This window comes from Pyrgilauda ruficollis, unplaced genomic scaffold (assembly GCF_017590135.1).
Source record: "Pyrgilauda ruficollis isolate IOZ18807 unplaced genomic scaffold, ASM1759013v1 scaffold31, whole genome shotgun sequence".
Lineage (NCBI taxonomy): Eukaryota > Metazoa > Chordata > Aves > Passeriformes > Passeridae > Pyrgilauda > Pyrgilauda ruficollis.
Window position 1 is genome coordinate 7,231,178 of NW_024524489.1, and position 16,943 is coordinate 7,248,120.

A 16,943-nucleotide genomic window follows, 5' to 3' on the forward strand; every position below is an offset into this window, starting at 1 on the left:
TTGCAGCACAAGGATAGATGATGATAACCTAATATTTTTAATTTGATCACAACTGCTGCAGCAGCAGTGCTGCAGAAATCCACAACGTGGATGCAAAATGCACAGAGTGCTGAAAGGGAACAAGCAGCAATCTTGGGGGCTTTCAGGAAGCAAAAACTTAATCTAGTGGTTAACATGTGCTTTGGGTTTTCCTTCTCCCCTTTTTTTATGAAAGCTATACCACAAAATTTCTCCCTTTGGCTGTGATCTGCTATCTGAAATTCAGAGCTTTTAGCTATCGCTTCTTACCTAGGGCTGATAAAATGCCATAATTATTTCAGTCCAAAATAATAATGAATTATTTCAGTCCAAAATAATAATGAATTATTTCAGTCCAAAATAATAATGACCCTGGGGAACATAGCTCTGGCTTGTGGAAATTCAGGTTTCCTTTGAACACTATTAGATGTAGACCATCTTTGTTTAGACGGTTGGCAAAGAACAACTTGACTGTGTTCCCATGCTTGGTTAAGCCACAGTGAAGGAAAATGTTAGATCAGCTAACATAACATGCAAAACCCAGAGCAAAACCTTTCAGTGTTTTGACTGTCCTATAAAACATATAATTTGGCAGATATATATTTTTATAAGCATAAAAATGGTAACTAACTTTGACTGAGATCTAATACAAAGGAACCATCACAGCAATCAGTCTGGTATAAAAACAGATCAGTGATTACAAATTCTGTGATCTTCTCTTTGAGGAATTGTTCCTAAAACCTTCAACAGTGGCGTTATGACAATCAGTTTTACCTTAGACTGAAATGAAGCTGGAGGTGCCCAAAAAGTTGTTCAGGAAAAAGGAGTGAATTGTGCAAATCTGGTTCTTTCTTCAGTGAAAATGGTTCTTCCCCAAAGAAAAATATGGATCATTACCACTTCAGTCAACAGCCTCCAAACACAATGCCGAGGTGTTTTAAAAATGCATGTTCAGCACCCTGTACACCACTAAATACTTCTGTGAAGACAAGAATGTCGGCTACCTGGAGATGCCAAAGGTGGTCAGAGCTCCAATGAAGGCTCTCCAACAATGAGGTTATTCACAGTGTCTCCATTCTCTAAGGTGCAGCCTTTCTTCTCCAGGGCTAAGAATGTTTCCTTAGTCTTCCTTAGCTGGCTACCTATTTTCTTAATATATTTAAGGACTCACCACTTTTGAGACCTCTAGAATATTTGCTTCAAACTCATTGTGGGCCTAAATTTATTTCAGGACAAAAGAGAATTTGGAGAGGCAGGACAGGCCTGACTGAAGTAACTTTGCTTCTCTAAAAAGCTACTACAAAAAAAAACTAAGCACCACAAAAGAAAAAAACTAAAACCACAGAGGCTATAACAAATCATTGTCAGTTTTACGAAGCACACATGCAAGACTGATGTTTTTGTGTTTAGTCTATCCTAATAAAAATCTTTTTTCACATACCCTCTATTCCCTTTATTCATGTGAGCGCTACTGTGAATAGAAAAAGCATATTAACTTGAAATTAAAAAAACCACAGATATTAAAGACTAGAATCTACTCTTTCTTCTTTTGTAGATCTACCACAAAGGAACTTAATCTGATCAGTGTTGAATTAAATAGACACCATTTTCCTGGAAAGCGTGTCATATCTAGTGATAACAGCTGTGTAGATAAGCTGCAGAGAAATGAAGTCAGTTCTACTAGCACAGTACTACAGCAGCTTCATTTGCACAGCACAAAAGTGCAATCTGATACTACATCTGTTTGGAAAGGCTGAGTACTGGCAGGACTACAGAGAAGTTACAATGCTGTTCTGTATGCCAATTAATGAGATTAGTTAAAAAAAAAATAACAAACCAAACACCCCATACTAAACTGTCAGGCTGCAGTAGTTCATGCCTCAAACATTGATTAAAAGTTTTGCTTGTTATAACAAAAACTGCATAAAGAAGCTACAACCAAAGAAGACTCCCTGAAGATACCTGACTGGGACTTTGCGCTGTAAATTAAACCAGTAAGATTAGACAAAGGGAAAACCCATTCTTGAATCATCTCAAACCCAGAAAAAAACAAACAAAGCTGAAGGACAGGAATGGATCCACAAGCTAAATGCAGCAGATATTCTTCCCTGGCCGAGTTTGGGGTGGGAGAGACCACAGCCTACAGAAGACAGGGTTACACAGACGCCCCCCCTGAAATTATGCGGGGAGGGTGGAGGAGGTTTCGGATGTGGCCCCTGGTTAGAGGGAACACCCATCCTTCCCAACACAAACTGGCCCAGCTGTGGAACCCCCAACCCCACAGGCCACATTCACATGGCAGGCAGCTGAGGGGGTGTCATAATCCACCAAAAACCCCCCAAAGTGCCCCCCCAAGAGTCATTCCTGAAGCTTTGCACCACGGGACTGCACATGATGCAACAGAGACAATGGCAAACTCCCCTCCAACAGGGAGGTGCCTGGACTTTCCTACCTAGCCTGAGTGTGTATTAACCCACTGGATTCTGTGCTTTTTGGGGGGACCTTCACCACCAAGAAGATCAGATGGAGAGGATCAACAGAGCATCACTGGGATCCATGGAGTGGTGATATTTTCCTTATTCTGTCCCTGTTGAGCCCTGTCTGTCCCCCTCCCCCCCCCCCTGCTATTTTTTATTTCTTTATTTCTCTTTCTCTCCCTCTCATATTTACTATCAAATAAAACCCATACTATTGTCACTGGCATATGGTCTCGTTTGCACCTTAATTCAGCCAGAGGCATTTCTAAGAACTTTAGTAACTGGATCATGACACAGACCCGTGACAAGACCAAGGTTTCTCATCAGTAGTTTTACAGTTACAGTATCATGTAGCTAAGAAAAGGCCCACAAATGAAATCTTCTACATAAATCGACATGCAAAATTCTATTTTATCCAAAGCTCATTATCTGAAGCAGTGTTCCACGACACTAGATTAAAGACATAGACTGAAAAGAAGTAGAAAAAAGAGTTTTGCACATTAAGCCAAAATTCTGTGCAACAAAATAGTTTCCCACATATGGGAAATCAACAGCCAAACAAAAAGGCATACACAAGAAAAGACCATCCATCTGAAAACACTATTAAGGACAACGCTGGTTTTCACAGGAAGCAAGATCCACCACGTTGCTCTCACAACTGAAGGTAATACCCCACAGGCTCTTCTGCCATTCATTCTGCCAGAATCTTTATTGCAACCTACAAAAGTTGCAAATTTAGGTACCTCTTTAGGTTATTAATACTGAAACTGGAAGGTAAGGCTAAATTAACAACAGACAGAATGCTAGTCAGCCACAAAAACTGCACAGAAAAAACCCCAAAGGGCCAGCTACTGAATCCTGGCCCGCAGTGGTGCTCAGCAGTAAAACGTCATGCTGAGAGAAAATGATACTTCAATCTGTTGTAGGAAAAGGTCATAGCATTGCTCCTGATAAAACAAACAAATAAACAATCCCCAACAAATTAGATTTAGTGTAGGATATTCTTCTCCAGAATGCAAGATGCTCTATCTCTCTTCTTGGGTACAATTGCTCTGCCTCTGATAATCAGAGATATGATTCATTGAATGTTTCATCCAGGCTAAACATAGTCACCACTAAGAAGAATAACCACTATAGCACAGCACTTGCTTGGCAGTACTCTTAGCTGGAAATAGAGAGTTTGGAGCCTGCTTTATTCAAAACATATTTAACTTGCATTTATCCCAGACCTGTTACCCTTAAAATAACGCCTTCTGAACAATTATCTTTTTGTGACAACCTCACCACACAATCAGAAAAATTCCTGTGCTGTTTGAAGAAAAAACAGCATTAGCATCAACATAAACAAATTTTAAATTTTCAGGGTACCCCAGCCTAAAAAGCTGCTGTTGCCTAACTGCTGTCCATAAAGATGTATCAATTACAGAAGGTGCTTTCTTCTACTGATTTGTAGGGCTCAGGTAAACAGCAGTGCAACCTTCAGAGGCTGCCTTTGCAGCATATAAAACCAGACAGAAAACAGTAACATTTGAGGTTTGGACTTTTTTGCAGGGTTGGGGTTTTTTTGATGGGTTTGTTTTTTGGGGATTTTTTTTTTGTTGGGTGCTGAAGTCTGCAGAGGAGGAGCCGCTCGCTTCACCCTTTCAGCACTTGAATGGATTTTGCAGCAGAGTTGCTGCAACAGGACAAGGGGTAAAGGTTTTACACTGAAAGAAGGTAGATTCAGAATAGATTTAAAGAAGAAGTATTTTACAATGAGGGTGGCACAAATTAAAATTACCCAGAGAGGTGGTAGATGCCCTGTGCCTGGAAACATTCAAGGTCAGGCTGGATGGGGCTCTGAGCAACTAGTTAAAGATATCCCTGCCCGTGGCAGGGAAGGTTGGAATTAGGTGACTTTTAAAGATCCCTTCCTGTCACATATAGGTAAAACCTTACAAAAGAAATACCTTACAAAATCATGGTTTGGCTAAGTATAGCTAACAGCTAGCCTGATAAGCTCCTGTGAGAAAGGAATTCTAACAGTGAGAATCAGCTTGCACATCAATCTATTCCTGTGGGAACAGACTGTACCTGTGAGGTACCAGTGAGAAATTGTTCTTTACCCAGGAGACAAGTATGTAAACATGGTTAGAGGAGAAACTTTTGATGGACATGTACACTAGCTATTGCCAAGCAATGAACTGCATTGCAATGAATTGCTGACCAACTGGAATTAAACACAGTGCCTTCTCATAACCATATAAATTTGAGCTATGTGCAGCAAAGATCTGGCACAGTGCATAAGGAAACGGGGGTCTCTGTCTGTCTCTACTGTGACACCTTCCAACACAAATGATTGTGTGATTCAGAAGCTTCCTCACTCAGAAAAACATTACAGTAATGCACATTACAGTGAGTACAGAACAACTTCAGATAGGTTTTATTGCTCACAAACAAGTGACCTGGCATTCCTTATGCATTATGAACCTTAAGCATAATCCTTTCTTGTGTTCACAAATTAAGCAGGAAAAAATATCTATTCGTGCAAGACAGTTCATAAATATTAACTGAATGCAGACTAGTGGGAGAATATCAATAATTAACACTTTGCTTACAGTTTTTAGTTTAATAAAACACAGGCATGACTTGTTCAGGAATATTATGAATATTTCACCTAATCTTATTCACAATTTCAAGAGCAAGAGTACTCTCTCAATCACAGCCAAGAAAGGAAAATTCACAAGATGTGTTAAATGGGAAAAATGGCAATGTTTTGAAAAACTGCTGCATACGTTGACAATCTAAGAATGTTATCCATACTGTTTGAATTCCAGAAAAGCAAGGCAAGATGCAAACTGATAAGGAAAAAAAATAAACAGAAGAACTTGCAATCTACTCCATCATCTACTAGACAATCAAGTAACTCTCCAGACTCTCTCTGTTTCTGGAGGGGCTTTTTTTATAAAAGGAAAAATCCTTTCTGTAAGGCATGGATTTGGCATTACCCAAAGACAGTAAGACTGCTTTGGTTGGGAAATAATTTTTAAACACACCTTCAACTGGGACTTGTCCATGCCATTATATTTTGCTGTGAATCTGAGAGACTAATGGAGCAATGGTGAAACAATCCATCCTCTATGCTGACTGCAGAGTTAAGGTCAGTACTATCCAGTATAATACAAGTATTCATAACAATATTATAGCAGAATAACATTATCAGTCAGGGAAAAGCCCAGGATAGCTCAACAGTAACCAGAGGTAACAACAGCCAGGACCCCAACTCACAAAAAACATAATACTAGCAACTGTCACTGAAAGTTTTCAGATGCAATTATTTGAAAAGCTGAAGAAATAGAAAAGTATACTTATACTATGGGGTTTTTATCTTCTTTATCATCCCTGTCTGAAAATAGAATGTCATTTATTAGCAACCAGTTCACAATCTTGAGATCTCTGTAACTAGCTCAGTAGCAAAAGAGTAACAGTCACATCTGAAGCGGTGTTATTAAACACACTCCCTGTATTTCAGACATCCTTTAACTAGAAGTTATTATTACCTGTCCAATCTTCCTAAAGGATAAAGAGAGATTCCCAAGTAAAACCTGGGAATAAAGCTGCACTATCCAAGGATATAATTCAATTTACAGTCAATTTTTCAAAAGCACATAGGTTGTTAAATTGCCTCATCTCATACTCAAAACACAGGCCCTAGCTATGGGAAAAAAATTTAGAACAAAACACCACCATCTCTATTTAAGTCACTTTAGAAACAGTGAAAAATCACTAAAAACAGCTTCTCTACCATAAGCATTCTATGTCATTATAACTGCATAATAAAACTTTTTTTCCATATTTTAATTTGGCCACTTACTCAGAGGTACTGGCAGAGAACACAAGACATTCATTTCTCAGCCTTTTTATGCTTGTATTGGTATTATATGAACTCAAGGAAATCTTAATTTTCAGTTCAAAATGCGTTTTTCTCAGGAAAAATAGTTAACGTAATTCTGAAGAAAATACAAACATAACATTTGTCATGTCATTATTTTGCTGAACTGCTTTAGTCATAATGCCTCTGGAACACTTCAAACAGCTAAGATGAAGAATGACTGGAGTTATAACAACTGTATTTTAGAATATACTCACCCTGGATTATAAAGCATAACTGCTGACAAATTCTCACAAGATTTAGAAAGATCAGTCATAGACAAGCTGAAGGAAGACAGCAGTCCACTCTAACAACAGACCATAAAATAAAAGTATTAGGCATGCTCACAAACTCTTACTTTGATGAAATATTAACTAAAGTACATGAAGCAAATGAAAAAAGGCATCCTATAACAATCAAGACATGTCTATACTAGAAATAAAATTGTGAAAAGATTTAAATTTCCCAAACGAGAAATAAAATTGTGAAAAGATTTCAATTTACCAAACACTGATTTAATCTCACCTTTCTTTTCTCTCTTAGCTTAGCAGCTTCTTTAGGGTGGTTAAAGCGAAACATGTTAGTTCTCCCAAGTAATATAACAGCACCTGATGAAAAAAACACACACCACTAACTGACAACATTCTGCAGCTGAAAGTACCATGTAATTTTTCAGACATGCAATGCAAAGCAAAGACTAAAGCAAGAACTAAATGAAAATGCATTTTGGTAAGTGTATAACCATGCATAGTCACAGCTACCTTAACTGATGCATACAGTGTATTCCTTCATCTTCCTACTTAAACAAAAATGAAACCCACACATGCTCACACACTGCATGAGTATGACTGAATCAAGGTCAGTCATGTTCATGGAGTTCAGTGAAAGAATAAACACAGGGAGAGGAAGCAGCTGCCCCAATTTGATCTATATACTCTTCAACAGTTCTACTTTGGAAGCCATCAGCAGATGCAGATTTAACAGGAACATCCATAAATGTGACCAAGAACAAACTGGTCCATCTGCTACTGATCACTGGTCAGGTTTAAATCCAGCTGCACTAAAAGCTCCAGATTTCCATTATTTGCACTTTCACATTTTTCTTCTCCATGTGGAACACTGAAGTTTACTGTTATTCAAAACAGGATTATTAGACTTTAATACCCAACAGCTATTTCCTGATGGAAGAACCTTGAATAATTCATATTATTCAATGCACATCTACTATTGTATTTAATCAGTTAAGGTACAGTCACAAATAAAGAGATTCTGAGCAATTCTTATTGTATTTTAAAGACAATGGTACCAAGATTAATACTTCCCTACTAAGAAGTATATTGTCAGTGATGTCTCACTACTGTCATAACATGGAAGTCTTCCAAGTTCACCACCTCAGAATCAAGCACTTATCTGTCAGTCAGTACAAAGCATTTTTAAAAAGGACTCCATTACACTCACAGTATGAAAAAACTGTTCTCAAACTCATCACTACAAATTCTTACCATTTGATAATGACATGATGTCCTCAGCAAGGAATGCTTCTCTTAAAATCAGCTTAATTAGGAATATCAACTCAAATTAGGTGATGCAGTCTTAGCAGATAAATGGTAAAAAGCACTACAATCACTTCTTGCTTTCTAGACAACATCTCAATTTTGGATTACATTTGCAGTTTACCTCAGTCAAATCTCAAAAATAATTACCTTTAATAAATCTGTATGAAATTCCTTCAGTTGCTTTCAAGTGAAGATAAAAACAATTAGTTGCAAACATTTGTGACCACTTCACTAGGTGGAAGCAACGTAAATAAATTAATTAAATTTTCAGAATTAATAGTTACAGACATGTTTCCCTAACTTCATAAATTTCAATGAAGACAGGAAGCACACGAGAGTCAGTCCTAAATGATGGGTCATTTGAATAACTCCTAGGTTTCTCTTTTAAGTACAGAAGGGCCAAACCCCTGAAAGAGACTGTTTGGCCCAAACCCCTGAAAATGTATTCTGAGGTGAGGATATATTTAAGGTAAATGACAAACTGTATTTGTGAATGTTAACTCAGTTACCTTTACAAAAACACCACAGCCAGAATTTGAAAATGATAGAAGAAATCCATAGAAGGAAGTGGCAATTAATTACCATGCCTCTTATTATTTTTGAACTCCATGACAGTCTAAAAATTTAACACATTTTCAAATGAACAGCTATTAATGATGAACGGAAACATTTAAATATATCAGCAGTTAATCAGAGTTACCTAAAAGCAGGTATTTAAGGACCCTGGCAATTCATGCTGTGAGACTAAATGCTGGGATAAATAGATTCCACATGAGTCCTTAAACTAGTGATTTCATCAGTTTTGCACACCTAATGTCATCTTCCTCTCAGACTCAGTCTCCTTGCACAAAAGGTCAGCTTAGGCAGCTGTTTTTTACACCTTACCGACCCTAGCAACCCTTTCCCCTTTGAGTTGCAAATTTTTGTCTAAAGAAATTTATGAGGGAAAAAAGTCATGTTTCCACTTTTAGCAGTACAAAAATCAAGTTGTAATATGCATCTGAAAGAGGGAAATAGCATCCAAACTCCTGCTTTTTTCTGAGGCACACTGAACATTTTCTGCCTGTAAAATGCTACAGGATAAAGATGATTCATCACAACTCAGTTTTTACTGTTTACAGAGTTATTTGCTATTAATGTCAATGTTTCTGTTGTTAGGAATTTATGCTTAGATTTACTCAAACCTAAGACCAAGGGGGTTGGGCTTTTTTTTTTTTCCCTGTAATAGAAACAAGCACATATGCCTCTCATTTTGCATGAAGAAATAGGCACTCTAAAAAAAAAAAGAGTCAATGTTACCTCTCTACACCTTGCTTTCTGCAAGCAGCCTTTAGAGAAGTATTTGTCAGAGTTCAGAAAGGATGCAAGACTCCCCTTGTTTAACACTGCATTCTACTTTTATTAGCCTAAGCTTACACTGAAATCTTCTCTTCAGGGAAGTAATGTGACATTGTTTTTCAGCAGCTGAGCTGTCACAGCCTCACTCCTAAACAGGTCTTTTTCAGTTTCTTGCTAAATGGGAAGATATTCTGGGTGCTCCTGGAAGATAAAACATCGAGCAGCTCTCCTGCAGCACTCACCAGCTCACTTGTCACTCAGTCTTTCCAGGCCAACACAATGTATCGTTGTTCCCAGCTGTCCTGCTGCTTTTAATTTCCAGATTTTATAGCTTTTACATTAAAATTGTAGCTCTCTAGACCTCCTAAGGGTTAGGCTCCCCCTTTTTGTCATTTCCTATAGCTGCAGCAAACAGATACTCAAGCTCAATCTCCTGCTCTACAAGAGAACTTGGCAGTAGTACTAAGTAGGACCAACCTGAAACTTCGGGAGAGGGGCAGGGGTGTCTCTGACATTGTTTTAGTCCTGTAGATATCTATATTATTTTTCATAATGTAACAGCAATCTGGTATAGAGTTCACTTTGTGTAAAGACGAACAGAATCAAATGGTAACTATCAAATCATAACCAAGATTATTAAATTGTTGGGGTTTAGGATTTTTCCTTTTGTTTCTTCCTCTTAAGGAATTTTCTCCTATTGTGCTGCTAAGAACTAATGACTGGTACGTAAGAGAGACAAAAGCAGTGTTGCCAAGCTCAGGGGAAGAGGGCACTTCTTCCATCTGAGGGTTTCTCTTGGAGGGACAGAGACAGCAAAGAATTTGGCTGGGGAAAAGAGGGCCTGGGTGCATCTCCTAGCTCTCTTCCTCTCTCAGCTTCAGAGGAAAAAGTCGAGCTGCTGCATGGGGTGGGGGAGAATTCGTTGCCACTGCTGGACCTGAGCCCTGCCCTGTTTCTCCTGCCGTGGGTGAGTGAGCCTTTGCTCCTGAGAGCAGCCATTGAACTAGGACCTTACTGGTGTGAAAAATGCACATTATATTATTGGCTCTTTGCAAATATTAAAAGGAATACTATATGTGTTATGTTGGAAAGTTATCTTGCATTAATTTTGTAGTACTGTATTAATCTTTTTTTAAGTAGTGTGTTAAATATAGTTTAGGCTATAACATAATATTAAAGTAGAAACTATGCAATGTAAGATACTTTTTCTAGCCAGCTCAAGAACTGGATAAGATAATCAAGAAATTCTTCGCACAGAGATAACAGCAACAAGACACTGAAATCCCAAAGAGAAGAATTATTGCCTCCTTATTGGGAAGAACCAGGCTCCTTCAACCTCCTTCCAGACTCTACGGACCAAACCATGATTTACAAGATGAAGGGGAGGAAGTTGACAATAAACAGAAAAATCCCTCGTTTGAAAGGAATGTTTGCATCATGTATGAGATATATGAACATGTAACAGGCTAGTGCTTTTAAAGGTTAATCTTTGTTAGCGGACATGCCTTTTTAAGGAAAGCATCCGGACTTCCGTAAGTCTTTGCTTTTTTATTGTCCTTTATTGTCCCGGCCCGCCCGCCATTGCCGCGTGAGGGGGACGCGGCCGAGCTCGCGCCGCAGCGCCCCCTGCAGGCGCGGGGGAATCAGCGCACCCGCCCTGCCCGGCTGGGAGCCAGCAGCGCCCCTGCTGGCCGTGAGCGGAACTGCAGCCACGGGGAAAGCGCCGCGGCCGAGAGAGGCCGGGCTGCGTTTGTGCTGCTGCCTGGGGCTGCTGCTGCCACTGGTGTTGTTTGTTTGTACATACATATACATTAGTACAGAACTGCTGTTCCTTTTCCCATACCTTTTCATGATAAGGTAATTTCAGTTATAATGATTCAGAGGGAAAGGAAATCATATTCTCCATTCCAAGGGAGGTTACTGCCTTCCTTGGCAGACACACATATTTCAAACCAAGACAAAAGTGGTTGAAATTAAAAAGGAATTCTCTTTTCACCACATGGCAATTCTTTGGCAACAAAACACTGTGGAGTTTTCCTGGTGGACTGGTCGCTCTGTTATTGGTCCCTCCAGCACTGGGAATAGCTGCTGCAGGCCATAAGGTGTGAACTCTCAGTGTTTCCCAGGTCCCAGTCTGGAGCAGGTTCAAGTGGTTCCAAAAAAGGGAAAGGAAAAACATTCCAGGGAAAAAATTTGGACTGCTTAGCTAAACTAACTAACGAGCAGAAGCAAAAAGCAAGAGCAAAGCAGAAGCAAAGCCAAAGCAAGAGCAAATCAAAAAGCAAGAGCAAAAAGCAAAAGCCACACTATGTACTGCCCCGTCTCTGTGTCCCGCCAGCTGTGGGGAGCAGGCTGATAACAAAACCAAAGCAAAACATTCTCTTCAGAGCCAGTCTTGAAGGCACAGAACATAATATCCAGCATAAACAGAACAGACAGCTGGGGATACAAGCATCATAACGTCACCCTAGGACAGGATTGTAGTTGAGAAGACATTAAATTAAAACTAATTAAACAATAATCCATTTATATACATATGGATTTTTTTCAGGAAGAAGGAAAGAGATTGCCTGAAAAATGATATTACACTAGGAAATACCTTGGTTGAGGTGTGTGGGTTCTGTAATCTGAATACCATTCACAGAACACTGCGCTCCATTCAGTGGGATGAGGTTCACAGTACCATTGAGATTTTCAAAGATGCAATGCTCACTTTCCAGATCAAGGCCATGAAGAACTAAACACAAAGAAATAAGATAACATAATTAGACTACTTACAACTAGTAAGATTAACATGTAATAATGATTTATTAAGAACACATTGCACTACATATCAGAGAGTATATCTTCTCTTTATTCTGGACAATGTTTTCTTCCTTCCTTTATCACATCCTGCACACCTTAAATATTTTTTGTTTTATTCTAGTGCAAAGAAGTGTGCTGGGTTGGTTTTGCTTTTTTTTTTTTGGTGTAATGGTCTTTATTCCTGTGCTTTGATGCCTCATTAGCAAATGCTCCTTTCTTTCCAATAAAAACCAGAAAAGTACAATTCATATATTTGTAGAAAGAGATTCTTTGACCAGTTTCACAAGGAAATAATGAAAACTTGTAGACCTTAGGGCAACCATGCTTAAATCTGAAAAGACAGGATATAAGATGCCATTCAGACAAAAGGATGGCTGAAGTTCTTAAATCCGATGACATTCAGTGGTTTTATCAATCAGTTATGCCACTTTCCATTTTTCCTTCAAATAATGTGTGATTGTGTGTATTGCTTAATACAAGGCATCACAAGTTTGGTAGTTTCATGGAATTTATCAGAGTAATTTAAATCCAAACAACTTTTGACTCATGAAAATTTACCAAACTTAGTTATTTGACTCAGATTCTCACCCAAGAATTAAAGGATGCAGTTTACTTAATGAAATTGCCTTCCAGGAACTTATGTAAAGCTTATGTGATCGGACAGTCCAGATCTGGCAGTTAGTTGCATTGATAAGAAATCAATAACAAAAGCAGCAGATTTTTACCAATTTTCTGAATTTTTTTTAAACTCAAATCTGAAGTCCCAAGACTATCTTACATATAATAGTCTAACAATGCTGTCATTATACTAAGGTTAAGAGCATGATTTTGCAGTAATTGTGTTAGGTGCTATATGAAAAAGGACAGTATTTTTAAAGAATGCTATAGAAGAGAAGTAAGAAATCAATTAGTAACGAATACATGAACATACTTAAAGCCCACAAGCTATGCTAGAAGTCATGCTGTTTGAAGCAAATCCCATGCAATTCAGCGTTCAGATTTTCTAAAAATTAAAATACACAAACCACAGAACAACTAACTGAAAAAGAGAAAAAAAACATATGAAGCTTAGTTCACATGTTAGGATACTGGAAGAAGAAAGAATACAACAATGCCAAATTCCATACCAATGTCCTGTTCTGTTAAAGCATCTTCTCGGCCAACATATGTTTGGCCCTCCTAATTAAGAGAGAAATACACATTATTTCCAGTTGGAATCTCCTTATCTCCCCCACAAGAATATAATTTATCCTTCCACTTTCTCAGGGTAACCTGAATGAAATATATATTTAAACATACATGAAAAAAAGGAATCATGTAGCATTTTCAAAATGCTTTCACAGTCTTTATTTTACAATGTTATAAGCAAATACAAGTTTCAACTGTCCAGTGCAGAACCACCTTTATAGTTTTGGGACAATAGAGATTTAGATTTTAAGGTCAAGCTTTATAACATTAATTACAAACCAATACACACATAAAAATATGAAACATTTATAGCTGGCTAACCAGTTGACTCCCAGGATAAACCTAAACAGATATTTTCATTTCATCATTTCCAACCTCTTAAGAGCTTTTCTTACCGGAGCAGACAAGCATGAAGAGCTTTTCTTACCATAGTAATGTAATGAGCACTATATATAGATAACAAATCAATGCTGTAATTTTTCTACTGAAAAGAATCACAAGGCATATAAAGGCTACAGAAACACAGATGTGTATTTACCTTCAAATGGTACAAGATGATACCAGTACTGAGAAGATCATCATCAATACCAATGAGATGAGGCAGTTCAGAATCTAACACAACACCTATCCCTTCTTTCCTCAGAGCCAAAGTTTGTTCCTATAAAAGACAAAAGTCTGTTTATTAGGATGTGCAAGAAATACCCCTCTTCCTTCTCTCTCTAAACCACATTTAATGTAACTTCTCCTGTGTAATATAACAAAAAAGAAAGCACAATTTAAAAAAAAAATGATTTTACATTTTAAATGTGACTTCTTTACTTTTATTAAGCATTCCAAGCTTGCTGTTGAGGAAATCTGTGAAGGTGTTATTTGAAGGAAACCAGACAAATAGCTGAACTACACCAGAGAAGGAGCATCAATCAAGAGTGTAACAAAGCAATGTTGTCTAAAAGCAAGCTATGTGCTACCTTTCACAATGGGAAGGAGAATTTCAAACTCCTCAGCATTCAGTACAGCTAAAGAACAGAAAACTGAAAACTTTTCAGCAGTCCTTTCAATAAGCTGAGCCTTGCACAATAAAAACCCCAGACCTCTGACAATTCAGTGAACCTAAGCAGTTGAAATATCATGCAATGGAAGAGAAGCATTGCCAGTAGTAAATAAATGTAAGAAATATTCACAGCACATAATTTCAATACTTCAAAATTTCTTGGGCCACATTGTACAGCCATCCATATGTTGAAGCATCATTCAGCAGGACTTCAAGTGGGAGATTTCAGCCTTGGATAAAGTAAAGTATTGTGTAGTACACAACAGTCCATGCAATAAATAAAAAAATAATTATAGCTTTGAAATAAGTTTTAGTATTTAAAAAGTACAATTTTCAAGTTGAAACAGAATCCTATTGGCTTCTAGGCCTGGAAGATTACAACAACAGAAATTGTGAATGTCTCCACACACACACAATCTTTCAAGACAAATATGTTTTCTGTGTAAAAGGGCTAAGCCCTGACAATCCATGAAGCAGAGGCAATGTCAGCAAGTATTCCTGTGTATTACAAGGAGCACACTTTTCTCCTGGTGCTAATAAAAATGGAAAATAAGTTTTGTGACAGCTGCATGACTACTCCTTTTCCAAGTCATCAAATGCCTTCCCCAGAGCCAAAAAGACACCACACTGTTTGTAAGAAAAAAACAACTCAGAGATTTCTACATGTATTTTCCCAAGTACAGCAACTTGCAAGTCTAAAGAAGAAAGTAGATGTAAAATCTCATTTCCCTGCAGAAAAAAAAAACTGTTGTCAATATTGATGCTGTCTGAAAATTTCAAGTATGGATACATCTGGGCAAGATGAGATGATGACACAACATATAAGACTCTGCAAAACAAAACTGGGAAATGTTACTCTGGTCATAGATGAATTAAAAAGTTCTTCACCATACAGACAGAAAAAAATAAGCTGTGATTCATGTGCAGCTCAGACATTCACAATGCATCCAGATATTTGTTCATATTATAAAAGAGTCACATCATAAACCTAAAAAATACAGCTTAATTAATTGTTCAAGTAAAATTGAAAAAGTAATTTCAGACAAAAATACCTATCACATATTAGATATTTACTGAGTAACATCTACTGTTATACATAATTTATAATGTTCCCACATGGCAGGGGTGAAAACAAGACCCTGAGGACTGGTGACCAGTTACTGCTAGCACCTTCGGCCCAATGTAACTGATAAAATATTAAAAGCAGAATATTTTTTTCCACAGCACAACAAAGCATTTGACAATGTCCCCGACAGAGGAAAAAATAAACATCCCAGGAGACAAAAAATGATCACTGGGTGAGAAAAACAGCTCACTAATAACTAAGAATAAAGAAACAATATGATTCGTTATTTTCCAGTCTTTCAATATTCAACACATTCCTATTATAATAAGAGATTAATCATGTATAATTGCAATTTAGAACAGATGGACTGCTTTTTTATTCAGATCAAAATTAAAGAACACAAACTAATTGAGTTTCTAGAGTTACATTTTGTAAATGACTACCATTCACGCACAGAATGCATCCTCTTAATGGAAATTTTATAAGAAATGCAGCAGACAGTAGCTGTGATTAACTATAATATTTTTAGCTTAATACGGGCTGTAAATAAGCTTTTATCTTCGGATACAATTTACTAAAACAACTTGAATATTAATCAGGTACCTGGAGTAACTCCTGAACTTTAGTCGTTTGGTTTAACATTTAATTCCAAATTCAAAATCTTCTGCAAGGAAAGCTCCAAAAGCCAAACTGTGCACTTCTGCCCCAAAATGAAATCACAAAAAACATCACCAACAATAAATCTTTATTACTCTGTTCTCTAACAGTGAGAGAAGGCAAAGAAAAAGGCCCAAAAGAAGTAGTCGAACTGTTCATCCTCGACAGCATAGCAAGAATGTTTTTGAAGAGTGACAGACCTCTTTTGAAATAAATTAAAGGTCTGTAAGCTATTACAGGGCAGAGAAATTATTAGGTTTAATCCACTATTTGATTCACTTCCATTTGTGCTACACAATTTTAAGTGGTGAATCCATAACTCAAATTACAAGAGCATGAAAGGTCACTATCCCTATTAAAAATTACTAATTCAGAAAATTTATGAAAATCTCAAGATGCAGTTGAAAAAAAGCTGAATGTACCCCTGTGCTTCTTAGCTTGAATTATCCTTGAACAGAAAAGTGTACACGTACTCCCTCAGTATTTAAGATGTGTTCACAAGCTGGGGAAAATAAAGCAAGCTGAGTATTATCCACAAAGGAGCACTTAGGTTGGTACAAGGGGCCACTGTGGTAGGAACAGAAAAAGGTTTGATTCTTTGGGAGCTGTTAGATCAAATGGACTCACTTGGAGAGTAGGAACTCAGAAAGTAACTCTAGGACAGAATACAAAAAAACCCAAGCCTTTAAGTCAAAGTTAAAATAAAGGGATTATATTGTATATTTAAATTCTCATCTCTTTTCTTTCAGCTATCAGACCTAGCCTGATACAGTAAATTCATTTACATTTATATAGAGAGATATAAAAGCTTTTGTGAAAACTCATTTCTTCTGTACTGATGTAATAAGTTTACTGTATTAACTGATACAGTGGCACC

The 16,943-nt window shown here is 37.5% G+C and overlaps 1 protein-coding gene across 1 annotated transcript in view; it reads right to left on the reverse strand.

Moving 5' to 3' along the window:
• KIF16B (kinesin family member 16B) overlaps positions 1 to 16,943 on the reverse strand; it is a 134,108-nt gene that overhangs the window by 60,312 nt on the left and 56,853 nt on the right. Inside the window, exons 13-17 of the mRNA XM_041473931.1 lie at positions 13,831 to 13,950; positions 13,232 to 13,283; positions 11,899 to 12,036; positions 6,931 to 7,013; positions 6,624 to 6,712 (exon numbers count right to left, since the gene is read on the reverse strand). Coding sequence (XP_041329865.1) covers positions 6,624 to 6,712; positions 6,931 to 7,013; positions 11,899 to 12,036; positions 13,232 to 13,283; positions 13,831 to 13,950 — 482 coding nt within the window. The remainder of the gene's footprint in view (positions 1 to 6,623; positions 6,713 to 6,930; positions 7,014 to 11,898; positions 12,037 to 13,231; positions 13,284 to 13,830; positions 13,951 to 16,943) is intronic.